We start from the raw sequence: 13,648 nt of genomic DNA, 5'->3' as shown, positions 1-13,648 counted from the left end.
TCTGTCACTACCCATACGGTTTCTTCTCCGCCTGCCAGGGTGAGATGGTATGTCACGAAGTCTCCCAAATTTCCAGCCAAGTGATGGGATTGGCTCCCACCCTTCAGCTTTGAAGTAGAGCTCCCAGCAGCCCATGGGCTTGGCCAGCCTTTGCCCTTTAGTTCTTCTATTTCCCACCAGGGGCCCGGAGCTGGGTGATAGCCTAAGAAGCCTCTCCTATTTGTTGGAGTTGGGACATGAAGGGGCACCTCCTAACCTAGAGGTGGAGGTGGAAAGCAAAAGTTCTGCTCTGAATGGGCAGTAGAAACCTCAGAAGGCACAGAGTAGCCGGACTGGCTGAAGAAGTGCCTTCCAGACTGGTTTCCTGGACCAGAAGTCAGAGGCCTGCGCTGTCTGTCTCCCTGGTTTGGGGGAGATCAATGGAACATTGGCAGTTCTTATAGTTCTCTGGACTTGATCATCTGGTCCTCAAATCTTCTTTGAGCTTGTGTGAAAGAAGGTCCCAGGGTCAACCTAACACCTAGATTCATCCACTGGACATGTAATGTTGGGCAAATTACTTTTGTGCCTCAGTCTCCTTATCTGTTATATGGGAATACTGACTGACTTTATAGATTGATGTGAAGATAAAATAACGCAGGTCAAGTGCTTAGAATAAAACCTGGCACTGATTAATAAAACCTGGCATGTATTAGATGTCAGCTCTTATTATTACTGCAAAGTTCCTGAAATTACTCCTTAGGCTCACCAGTGTTTTCCTTTGTTTTCTGTTACTTAAACTGGATCAAGTTTCAGGGTAAGTGCTGGAGAAACCTCTTGTGAGACCGGGGAGGGTGCTGTTACTAACTGCCAACATTTCTTGCTGCTTCCTTCCAGCCACCTCATTGGAGGCTGGTTTCTCTGCCCAGGCTCTGTCTGCTTTAGTTCATGTAGCTGCTAGCTGGGAAGAGGTGTTTAATATCTCATTAGCACCTCCACTGCTCCTTATTGGGCTGATCACCTCAGCTTTCCCTCTGGACTCTGAGCTTCCTTAGAAAAGCAGTTCCTGTGATGGCCCAGAGACTTCCCCAGCTGGTCCTAATTCCCTGTCAGGTCTCTCCCTTTACCCAGGAAGTGAAACAACTTGCTGGATAGATTTTGGTGATATATGTGTGTGTATTTTTAACATAGGCCAGATCTTCTGAGCACCTAAAACCAAACTTTCAGGCAGCTTCTCCAGAGTCACCTCTTCTTTACCCACCCCACACCTGCAGAACTACCCACACGCTTGCCACCCGTGCTCTGTATGGAATCAGGCTTGGGAAGGCAAGAACCCAAATTTGAAGCAGATGTTTGGGATGATGAGTGAGGCTGGGGTGGAGACAATAGGAAGGATGTGGACCCTGCTAGAACTGCTCATTGGTCTGACCTACTGCCAAGGCTGAGAAAAATAGAGTGAGTGTTCCCGGTTAAATACCCAGCTGTTCCTCTTGCCAGACTTTCCTGGGCCTCAGTCCTCAGAGACTGGCTCTACTTCCAAAGTTCTCCACATCCTTGTGCCAACCTCTATCTTGGCCCACTTTTCCTGCTGCACAGAGCCCCTAAGCCCAGTCTTACCCCCAAAACTCAGGACTGGAGCTTTGCTTCTTTTTTTTTTCTCCATAGTTAATCCACTGTGACATTTTTCAAGCCAAAACTCAAGATACGGTCTGACAAGAGATTTGTACTGATTCCAGGTGTGAGAGGCTATCTAGAAGACACAGCATGGATGCCAAGACAATAGAATTTTCAAGGTTTGGGGGGATAATAGGTCAGAAATGTTGAAATCAGAACCACTGTGGAGTCTGTAGATGGATGGCCACTGAGTTACCCCCTTTGGATGTCTCCAGAGCGGCACACACGAACCTGATGGAATCTGACACATCTCTCTACCCAGAGTAGGGCATCAAGTATGAGGTCAGAGAGGAACACTCAAGTTTAATTTCATTACTTTGACTTTTAGAGGAGACTAAAGTTGACATCGTGATGAAAAGTTTCACAGGAGAATCCCTTTGGGAAAGGGAGCCTACAAAAAGCAGGTTTTCCCGAGGCAAGGGCCTGACAGAAGGCCAATTCAACCACAATCCAGCTCAGTTTAAAGAATCAACTGAGATTGCTCAAACCCCAGAGGAACAGGCATCATCTGCCGCACACAGCAGAAAGATAACCAGGAACTCTGGCTGCCTGGGTTTGGCCAATATGAAGGGAAACTGGAGTGAAGCTGTTTCTACCCACGGTGGTCATAAACCAACATCATGGCCGTTCATAGACTTGATTTGCCTCTTCATGACTATGCATTCCCTGGAAATGGCATTACTTTGTCTTTCCTGTCATCTTGATTATTCGGACATAGTACAAACTCTTCTTACTGTTAATGTTAAAAATGTCTCCCTCTCCCCATTCACTCAAGATTTTAATTTCATTAAGTGAGCTGTAGGCAAGTGGCCAGTCCCCCACTGCCAAAGTCAACACCTCAGGTCTGGGAGAGCAGGTTAAGGAGAGTGTGGCCCTAAGATCACTCAGTTCCCTTTATTTGGCCAGTCCCAGGGCTGGCTTGGGTGACAGCCTAATGACGGCACAATGAAGGACTCGCTCCTTGGGTCTCTTTGTTTGAAATCCATCTTTACAGGGGTTTATTCTTCTCTGTAAGTCAACAGGGAGAGTAACGTCCCTTCTTTTGTGAAAGGAGTTAGACAAATTTCATTTGCAGTTATAACTCTATAATACAGGATTTTCCAAATGTATAAATAGAAATGTTCCCCACCTTAAAAGTAAATGAGAATAAGAGAAGCTACAGGGGAGGGTGGTGATGGGCTCAAAAGCCCAAACCTCAGGGAAAAATTAAGGGAAATGGAGTTTATATGTCTACCTCCCACACAAAACTTTGAGGTGCTCAGAAGCAAGGATCACGTTTTATCTCATGTGTTCCTAGTTCCCTACCCAGTGTTTCATACACAGGAAATGTCTGGAAAGATGCACAGACTAAAGGAAAAAGGGAAGCCAGTGATGGAACAGAGACACCAGATTTGGAGAGTGGGTATGGGTTTCACTTATAGTAAATGAAATGAAAACTTGGATTAGACCTAGGACACAGAGAAGACTTAGCACAAAATGATGACACACACACAATCTTCCTCTAGCACAGTAACACAATTATTTGTTTTCAACATAGAAGTCTTTAAACTGGCTTGCAAACATCCCTGACGGCTAATGGGCAAACAGAGGAATGTCTTGGCAGCCTCTGAGTGGGGGTTCTGGAGAGAGAGGGAAAGTAGTTGGTTCAGATTCCTTCATGTGCAAATCCTTACTGCAGGTGAAGTGGGGGTTGAAGCAGCAATAACTTCCTCTTACAGAAGTAGAGAAACCCTTCACCATAAGATACTATGCTTGAGGTTTCAACAGAATCAGTCTGGTTTTGGGTGTCTCCTTTAGCTCTGGCAATCTTGAAAATGTTTACTTCCTAGAGATGCCCATCAGGAATATGGTCTTTGTCAACTGAAGATGTACTGTGTTTCATGTAAAGATAGGGACAAAAGACATATTCAAATGAGTCTTTCCCTGCAGACTGTTACCAGAGATAAACATCAGGGAATTGTGTTAGGATGTCTGACTTCATTCTAATTACTCCATTTGCATGCAACATATGGATTTTTCCACCAAAGTAAGGAAATTAAATTTTCAGGATTTTTTTTCCCATTATATCCTCAAGGGTGTCTTATATTCTTTACACAGGATTCACTTAAACTTGGAAGTCTCTTCATTCAAGTTATTAACTAGTATTCTATGAAACTTTCTTCATGCAAGATTTTTAAGTTACTACTAATAGCTGCACTTCTTGAAAGCTCTCTATCTGGGACTTTCTCCCCATCAATTCCAAATCCCCAAGTGACTGAGAGGTAAACCAAGGTATAAAGTGTTCACCTGTCACATAAGCTTCAAGGGAACGTGAGGCAGAGGCAGCAAGCACTAGTGGCCCAGTGCCTGGGCTCTTTTGTAGTCTAAACTAATCTGCTAGAGACAAACCAGAAATGTACAGTTTGAGCTTTGACATGAAACAGACCCATGCCCAAATACAGTTCTACCACTGAGTAGTTAAAATGCCTTGGCAGTTACTTATCCTGTGCCTCAAATGTGTCCTGTGTAAAATGGAGACAACCTACCTTGCAAGGTCACTGTGACTACTAGACAATACATATTAAAGGTCCTGATATACAGGAAGAGCTGAACAAAAAGGTAGCTATTATCATTAATTCAGTACTCAGGTGAGTTAAGTCAAGGGTAGTAGGTTGCCTACCACATGACAGGTTTTGAGATGTAGTCTCCTCAAATACCTCCTCTGGCCTTTAGAGAATAATAAGGAGGGAGTGGAGGTCTTCTTCATAGATGTTTGGGCTAGGTGTCTTGAATACCCATTCTCTTTGGCCTGTTAATAACATAATTTTACAGGTCAGAAATCTGATACAGAAAGGTTGCCTTGGCCAAGAATGACCCTTAAGAGTTAAAAATATAAATCCAGATGTGGTGGTGTACACCTGTAATCCCAGGGACCTGGGAGGCTGAGATTCACAAGTTTAAAACCAGTTTCAGCAATTGAGAACCTGTCTCAAAAAAAAAAAAAAAAAAAAAAAAAAGGCTGGGGTTGTAGCTCAGTGGTGAAGCACCCCTGAGTTCTATCCCCAGCACAAATCCAACCATCCATCAATCCATGGCTCTGTATGCTATGAAGGTTCCATTCTGCACACTTGATGCAAAAAAATATCCAAGGGCATCTTCTTCAAGGAAACATCAAAATGACACATGATGCCTGTGCTGCAGGTGGTGCTAGAGGCTCAGAGGCCCTAGTGTCAGAAACAGGACACAAGTAGGTTCCTGGCACCAGGATAAGCACCTGGTCAAGGACATATGGTTTATAGTAGAAACTTATCTCCTCTCTACCTCCTTGTGCAGTCCAAGGTGGACTTCTTTCTAGCCATCCCTAAGAGATGAAGTCCAGAGACCTTGCTCACTCAGAAATTTGCCTGGTTTGCCAGTTGAACCTGGTCTAAGGCTTTGATGACTCATTGTCATCAAAGACTACAAAAGCCATAGTAGCCTACTTGCTGGAATTCCAAGGAATTGGCAGCCACACACACAAGCCTAGGTAAATTGTCATCTCCCTAAAAGAAGGCTACAAGAGGGAATCAAATGATTAGATGTGCTGGCCCCATGCCACACACCTATAATCCCAGAAACCTGCGGGGGGGGGGGGGGTGTGAATGAAAAAGGATCTCAAGTTTGAGGCCAGCCTCAGCAACTCGGCAAGGCCCTGTGTCTTTAAAAAAAAAAAAAAAAAAATTTAAAAGGGCTGGGATGTAACAACCATCAACCATCCCTGGGTTCAATACACTAGTACCAAAAAAAAAAAAAAAAAAAAAAAATTGGATGCTATGGTTCTGTACCTTCCCTCAGAGGTGCCACTATTTTAAAAGTTGCTGCAGCTGGCTGATATGAACAAACCAGAACTATGGTGACAACAGAAGGAACTGCTCAAGCCATATCTGACATCACAACAAAAAACTATCATCTCTTGACTACTCAAAGAGAATGTGTCCTCTACATCTCCTTACCAGGAATTCAGATCATCTTTAGAGACCATACCTGAGTTTACTATGGAGAAATGAATCCCTACTATGACAACTACAAAGGTCTTATATAAGCAAAATTAAAGTAACCTGAATCTGGGAAAGGGGGTGATACTCCTAACAAAGCATATGCCAATTCTAGGCAGCATCCCTTACACAAATCAAGATCATCAAAACCCTCCTACCCCACCATCTCCTTGTACTCTAAACAGAAGATGAAAAGCAAAACCAAAAACTAAGTTCTCCAATAACTTTGATTTGCTTCTCTGTCAAGTGCACAATATTTAGAAAGGAGTCAGAAATACTAAACCATTCCACAATTTTTTGGACAGTTAGCATTGAGTCGTTTTCAATACTATTACACCTACATGATGATACTCAAGAATGTCCCACCAACCACCAGAATCAAAATTGTTAGACCAGTCCACAAAAATCTGTTTAGGGCATAAATGCAAAAGAGTATATGGGCAAAAACCTGCAATTTACAGAGACTTGGTTGTCTTAGAATATGATTAACCTGATTCAATATTGAGAATCTGGATTAGATGCTCATGGGGCAAAGATGGACTCAGACTTTGAAAACCAATTTTAAGGTCTAATAATTATTGAGAAATTGGCTTTGGTAGCATCTTATCAAGAGACTTCATTGACTCTTTCTCCCCTTACCCTGTGACTTTTGCGACAGGCTGTTTTAAAGGGCATTGGTGAGAAAATTTTCATGTAAGTCAGGATAATCACTCTTTCTAGAGGGACAGGATGAGACTGTGCCCTGCAATATTGCAACATTTCCTCTTGACCTACATGGTGGCTCCATTTTCTAACTGCTTAAAATTATGCATGCTTAGCTGGGTGCAGTGTACACCTGTAATCCCAGGAGCTTAAAGCAGAAGGATCACAAGTTCAAGACCAACCTAAGCAACTTAGCAAGATCCCAACAAGCAACTTAGTGAGACACTGTCTCAAAATACAAAATAAAAAGGGCTGGGGATGTGGCTCAGTGATAATGCATGCTTGTATACCTTCTTGAACATATTCTAGCTCAAAAGTTTTTAAAAATATATTCATTTTTGAATAAAAGTATTACCAGGTATCTGGAACTGGTTTATTATGCTCAGGGATCTCAGGGAAACCAAAGTAGAGGTAAGAAGTTTTCAGGTTCAAGCCACTTGCTAGAGAGCCTCTACTGTGGTGCTAAGAAGTGTGGCTAGGCAGAGGCCCAAGAGCAAAATCTGCAATGGCTCAGAGGCAACAGTGTACAAGAGGCTGAGGCGAGTATTTATTGTGTTGATTCAAGAACAATCCAAACCTCAGACTCCATGATAGGCCGAAATCACTGAGATTAACTCATGGGGACCTATTCAAAGCCAGAAAAGTAATAAGTATAAAAGAGGGAGAAATGTAAATAACTGAAAAATATAGTTAGAATAAAACATTATTTTTCAAGACATATCATTCAAGGAGCTCAATAAGGTGGGAGAATACACTCAAAGGAATTAGATTTCAAGCTAAGATTCCAATTCATAGATTGGGGAGGTGACGACAATCTGTACTCAAAAAAGATTCTAGAAGGGATTGTTTTGATTTCCAGATTGGGAATGTAAGACATCATGATTACTTCCCCAAGAAAACTGGGGTCACTAAATTTTTCTTTCTAGGCCCAAATCAGAGATCTGGTTTAATTTCTTTCAAGCTTACTTTGGTTGGAGAACTAGTACCACCTGCCACTCACAAATATTTAGGAGCAATAGTTTTTGTTTTCCAAACCCAAATCCCTTCCCCTGTGGGACAGTAACAGGAATGGTGGAAAATAAATGTGTGAAGATATGAAACCCAGAGGGCTATATATCAAAGTATTACTGGTGGTTACCTCTGGATGATAGTTCTGGATGACTTACTTCCTTTGTACATATTTCTAAATTTTCTACAAGGAATTTCTTATGCAACAATAACAACATATTCATGTTTAGAGATGGATTAACAGACATCCTCTGCTTCTGCAGAACCAGTTTCTTCTTCAGTCATTGAGCACAAACACTTGTCCCACTGGATGGCAGTATGGGAGAATGAGCAGGGTGGCCCTGCCTGGCTCCATGAACAGGTACTAGGGGAAGGTGAAAGGGCAAGCTGCAAGACAGGCCAGGGTTCTAGGTGCACATTCTACCCTGAGCCTACTGGTTCCCACTTTCAGGAAAATGCAAAATCATGTGTAAATGTTTTCCTTCTCCATCTTGTAGTTTAATCCCTGAATCTTCACCAAGAGTAGTCACCTGCTTCTTAATTCTTCTTTTAGACATTTATTTATTTACTGTACAAAATATTTACATCACTACCTTCAAAAAATGTCTGGTCTTTTCATCTGGCCTGACAAATGGGCAGCAAGGCTTGGACTCTGTCAAATTTCTGAAACCACGTGGACACTCTCCCTGTGTTCACTTGAGGCCTGGTCTTCAAGGGCACTAAAAGGCCAGGGGAGTAGCTGGCCTCAAGCACCTAGGCCACAAGGCCATAAATAAAAGAACTGGTCAAAATAAGAAACATGAATAGAAAATTGCCCAAGAAATAACACACTCTTTCTTCTCTCCAGTATATTGTATCTTTTCCCCCATATTGGCTAGTACTGAAGCAGGAATGCGGGGGGGGGTAGGAGGAAAGACCAAAAAAGCAAAGATGCTTTTGACAGAATCAGAAGTGGAAGTGGGAGAGGATAAAATTGGAGAAATAGAAAACCACAACAGTACCAAAGGGTTTTGTGAAACAAAGATTCTGGTACCTAAGAACCACCACAGGAGATGTAGCAGCCCAAATTGGGCTGCAATGGTACCTGGGATATTCTGAAAAAGTGCCATGATTAGAGCTTAAAATGACAGATCTAGCCAAGAAAATTAACTCAGTCCTCAGCATCAGTCTCTGAAGGGCTGCTGGAGGGGAGAATGCAGAATCCAGAAGAGGAAAGACTGCCAAAAACAGTAAATGTCCACATGCCCCAGCTGGAAACCCCCATTTGTGCCCAAGGGTGGCAGGATGACGACTAAACTTTCCTGAACATATCCCATCGGAAAAGTGCAGGCGAGCAGCAGCACCTTGTCCTGGTCCCTGAGGAGAGCAGTGACCATGTGGCATGGAGGATCCTGGGGTAGAGAGGTCCTGATGCCAGATCCTGGACCCCAAGGATGAGTGAGGTTAGCACCCATGCCAAGAAAGGACAAATGATGCTTGCAAAGGAGTGAGGTCAGGTGGAAACTGCAGCAGCTCAGGAGAGCTCAGACGGTTCCTAGGAGGCCAAGGCATTGCCACAAGTCCTGCCTTGTCTCAAGAGTCTGTGTACTTGCTGGTTTTTGGCAATAAAGATGGCTTGTAATATTCTGAGTTGAGTGCCCCAATCAGGAATAGTATCTTGAAGCAAAGCCTTCCTAAAAATTGAAATGTGGGAAGTTGATGTAATTTTGAGCCTTAAAATTATTTGTGTTCAACAGTAATCAAATGGATGTAATCATTTTCCAAGAGACAGTGGCAGGTTCTCTTCAATCATCACTCAACAGTGGAAAAGAGCTTCCTCCCTCCTTGGTTCCCCTTCCTGGTGGAATGAAGGGAAGGACCAGGGATGGTGTTTACTAGATGTTTACTGTCTTGAATCTCCTCCAGGTCTGCCTCCAGTGGCCTGACCCCAGAGACCTGTGATCATTGTTCCCTTGCCTCAGTGCTGCCAGAGAACATCAAGCAGAGAGAATGAGGGATTGCTGGCATATATTCTTACTATCCTTGTCGTCTGCTACCAAGTTTTTTTTAGCCAGAACACTAAAGACTCCACAGTTCTTTATATACCGTGTAACTTGGAAGTCAGTAGGCAGGCCAAGCCATATTTCAGTGCAAAGAACAAGTTAAGGGAAAGGCATCAGTAGTCTTTAAGCCAACCTGCACCTAGATACGCCCCTCATCACAAGGGAGAATAACACCCAGCACTGGAAGCTAAGCCCAGCTTTCCTTCATTCTTCAGTCTGACTGCTTGTTTCTCTGGCTTAAATTCAGGAAAAAGCTTAGAGAATTCTTTATGCATTAATGATCACTTCTAGAATTGTCTGCAGGGAAAGTATCTTTTTCAATTCTGACATCACCCCCCCCCCCCCAAAAAAAAAGTCATTCTTTTTTTGCTATCAGTCCTCATCAGAGGTAATCTGGTGCATGGACTGTACCTGCCAATGTGTAGGACAAAATTAAGGAACTCAAGGATTGTTCATGTGGGCCACATTCTATCTGTGCTTTTCCTGGCTGTTGGCAAGCAGAGGTGATCACCCCACCCAGGAGGACTCCTGTATCAGTCTAGTCTAGCAGTGAGGGTCAAAGAGGGCACCTCAAAGAGGCATCAGCAAAGGGAGCTGGAGCAAGACAGGACTTAGGCTCTCCCCATACCAGCTTCCTAACAAAGCTGAGCCTGTGTGTTATTTCCCTCAGCCACTGAGGCAGATACAGCTACTGAGATCTTCAAAGGACCAAACGAAAAGACAGCAGCATGGTCCTCTTCTCGTGACTGACCAGAGAGCTCAGATTAGGTACCGTGCCAAAGTGGCCTATGGTAGATATGGGCAGGGAAGTGGGAGGTAAGGACAAGGCTTGTGGGTAACAAAATACTCCAGACACAGGGAAGCATGCGGCATCTTCTGGTTGATGGTTATGTGTGTTAAGATCAGTGGTTATGTCTGTAACATGTGCTCAAATGCTCCATAGAGCATGGGAGCCAAGTGGATTGCAGGAGAGTGGTCAGAGCATGCCAAAGCCTTCGCAACCCTCGCTGATGGCCAGTTGCAGCATCCTGTGCACCTCTTCATACGAGTCATATGTAGGGAGGCACAGCTGGTTAAAACTGGAAAGGCAAGAGAAGTGATTGACTCACACAACCAGAAACACTGGCAAGGACTGGAAAGATAAACCCCGACAAGGGCATGCACTGGGCAGTCAGATACCTACCATGTATGTGCAGTAGGTAGCGTGCTGTGGGTTGGAGCAGCAATAATCTGAAATGAGGGACAGAGGGCAGCAAAGCCTCCAGGTGGTAGCTGAGAGGAGCCTGTTGTGAACTGAAGTAGTCGAGCCAACTCCTCCTGGGTCAGACTGGAAACCACAGTCCAAAACCACTTCATGACCTAGCAGGGAGAGTACAAGCATGGAATCACATATGGTACACAGCCTAGGATTTGATATTTGGGGAAAGGAACAGATAACCCTAAAATAGGACTGTGTCCCAGTTTATAGTTCTATGAGGAAACTGGTAAGAGAGGCTAGAGTTGGCAACCTCTGTAGGAACACTGTAAAATGTCAGGAGGGTAATCACTGATTGCTTGGTTCTACTTCTCTGCATTTCCAATTTATGGCTTAAATGGCAATCAGCATTCCAGTCCTTAAGAACCAGGATTCCTTTCTGCCTGGACATCCAACTGTCTTTACTATATATCATTCCTTCCCAGTCAACATGTCCAACTCTTTAAATCCTCTTTTTTTCTTCTTCTTTTTTTAAAGTATATATATTTTTCAGTTGTAGATGGACATAATCTTTAATTTTTATGTGGTGCTGAGGACTGAACCCAGGGCCTCATGTGTGCTAGGTGGGTGCTCTACCAATGAGCCACAACCCCAACTCTAAATCCTCTACTTCTTTCTTCTAAAAATTTTTCCTTACAACATGGCAAAAATCCAACTGAAGGAAGTTTGGTCCACTTACCTTTTCTCTGAAATGCCATGAACCACCAACAACTACTGCATGGGCTTTGAAGTCAGAAACACTGATGTCTCCAGTCCCACACATCAGCAGCTACAGAAAGATTATCAGGTATTACTAGGACACTAAGAGGGACAAAGACCCACTACACAGTCAAAATTATATGTTACCACACAAATACAGGATAAAGACAATACCAGGAAAAAGACAGAAGGTAGGGTCACAATGCCAGAATACAGTTTTAAGAAAATCAACTGCAAAAGGCCAGTGGTTCCTAACCAGTGTGGCCAAAAACTAAATAAATAAAATAAATCACACAGCTTCAAAAAAATATATTTAGATGTTTGTGACCCTACTCCAGACCTACTGAATAAGAATCTCTAGGGATGGACTATGCACTTATATAATTTGACATAGTCTGCTCTGAACTTAGCCTAGGAATACAAGGCAGTTAAAGCAAGTCCTGTCAGATGGCCTTTCCTTTTTCCTCAAGATTTGGCTCCATTTTTTTGTTTTGTTTTGTTTTTTGGTGGTACTGGGGATTGAACGCAGGGAGGCTCTACTACTGAGTTACCTCCCCAGCTCCCCACTTTTTTTCCAGTTTTTATTTTGTGACAAGGTCTTGCTGCCCAGGCTGGTCTTAAACTTGTGATCCAGCAGCCTCAGTCTCTTGAGTTGCTGGGATTACAGGCATGCCCCACTGTGTTTGGCTCCATCCTTCTTTTGTGGATTGAACTTTTACTACATTCCCTTAGGTCCTGCTTCTATTTGATAATATAAATTTAAAAGTATGCCAAATAATGAGAACATTAATGACATCAGAACCCTAAACATCTTGTTGATGTCCTAATTTGGTTCAGGATCCAGCAAGTTACTTAGCAGACTGTGAGTATTCATCCAACTTCTATAAGAATGATACATCCTAATCAACAGACAAGAAGAACCCAAATTAAGCCCAAGGAGCCCCAGCTCCTACAAAAAGGACCTGCTAAATGAACGAGCAGGATGTGGAACATCTGTAAGAGACTATGCCCTTCCTTTCTACTCACTTTTACACACTGTTATAAAAGCTTTGCTTCGTGATAAAATATACCAGGAGCTATCCTTCAGCCCCAAAATAACAGCACTAGGTGACAGGTCTATCAGAAACTTTAAGCTGAGACACAAAGAATTCACTTCATTTCTTTTTTTAGTGCCAGGGATTCAATCCAGGAGTGCTTAACCATTGTCACATGCCCAGACCCTTTTTAAAATTTTTGAGACAGCATCTCACTAGTCTCACTAAGTTGCTGGGGCTGACCTTGAACTTGCAATCCTCCTGTCTCAGCCTCCTGAGTCACTGGGATTAATAGGTGTGTGCCACCACGACCAACTAAGAATTTATTTTGTATGGATTCCAACACTGAAGGCACAAAAATTGCAGAAAACTTCGATTTTTGTTCTAAAGACAGCTCAGTTCATAAGAATCATGCAGGATTACCTGAAACTACGTTTTTCTCCCCATTTTAAAAGAACTTCCTTCCTATAAGAACAGTTTGCAGAAATACACTCCTCATATCCGCTATGGAAAGTTAAAACCAAAAATTTGTACTGTATGTGTCATCTGTGAGCAGCAAATAAAGACAAACTGATTGGGTGAGGGGAGCATACCTGATATGGACTTTAATCTGGCTAACTGTAAAAATGGTATTTAGTATCTTATAGTCATATTTTGCTTGCTATAGAATTTGATATAAAAATATATTTACTATTATATGTAAAAATCAAAACAATATTCTAGTAGAAATCTTTGAAATACAACCACATTTTTTGGTTCACCAGAATATAGCCCCAGGAGGGCCGGGACTTTGTCTTATTTTGGGGTGGGGGGGGGCAGTTATCAGGGATTGAACTCAGGGGCACTCAACCACTGAGCCACATCACCAGCCCTATTTTGTATTTTATTTAGAGACAGGGTCTCACTCAGTTGTGTAGTGCCCTGCCGTGGCTGAGGCTGGCTTTCAACTCTCAATCCTCCTGCTCAGCCTCCAGAGCCACTGGGATCACAGGCATGCACCACCATGCCCAACTGGGACTTTGTCTTATTCATTGCTATCTCCCCAACACTCAAAATACACGGCATACAGGAAGCACTCGAACAAATACATTCTATTATTCCTTAAATGTCATAAGATTTTATGAGTTTTTATGTGATATTAATATTCTTACTACTCAATATCTGTATTTGATAAATAAATATTAATCATTACTCTTCAAAAATAACTATTTACTGCTTTCTGATTTTCAAATTCAGATTTTT

General features: G+C 42.8%; 1 protein-coding gene across 5 annotated transcripts in view; it reads right to left on the bottom strand.

Moving 5' to 3' along the window:
- Window positions 1-1,937: 1,937 nt before the first annotated feature.
- The window catches only part of AREL1 (apoptosis resistant E3 ubiquitin protein ligase 1), a 48,180-nt gene continuing 36,469 nt past the window's right edge, over window positions 1,938-13,648 (bottom strand). For all 5 annotated transcript variants that reach the window (XM_079129754.1, XM_079129757.1, XM_079129758.1 and 2 more), the window contains exons 18-20: window positions 11,353-11,442; window positions 10,602-10,777; window positions 1,938-10,497 (exon numbers count right to left, since the gene is read on the bottom strand). In XM_079129754.1, the coding sequence (XP_078985880.1) occupies window positions 10,395-10,497; window positions 10,602-10,777; window positions 11,353-11,442 (369 nt within the window). In that variant the 3' untranslated portion in view covers window positions 1,938-10,394. The remainder of the gene's footprint in view (window positions 10,498-10,601; window positions 10,778-11,352; window positions 11,443-13,648) is intronic.

This window comes from Sciurus vulgaris (genome assembly GCF_902686455.1).
Source record: "Sciurus vulgaris genome assembly, chromosome: 2".
NCBI classification, from domain to species: Eukaryota; Metazoa; Chordata; class Mammalia; order Rodentia; family Sciuridae; genus Sciurus; species Sciurus vulgaris.
Note: the sequence above shows the minus strand (reverse complement) of the source record. Positions and strands in the feature narration are given on the sequence as shown.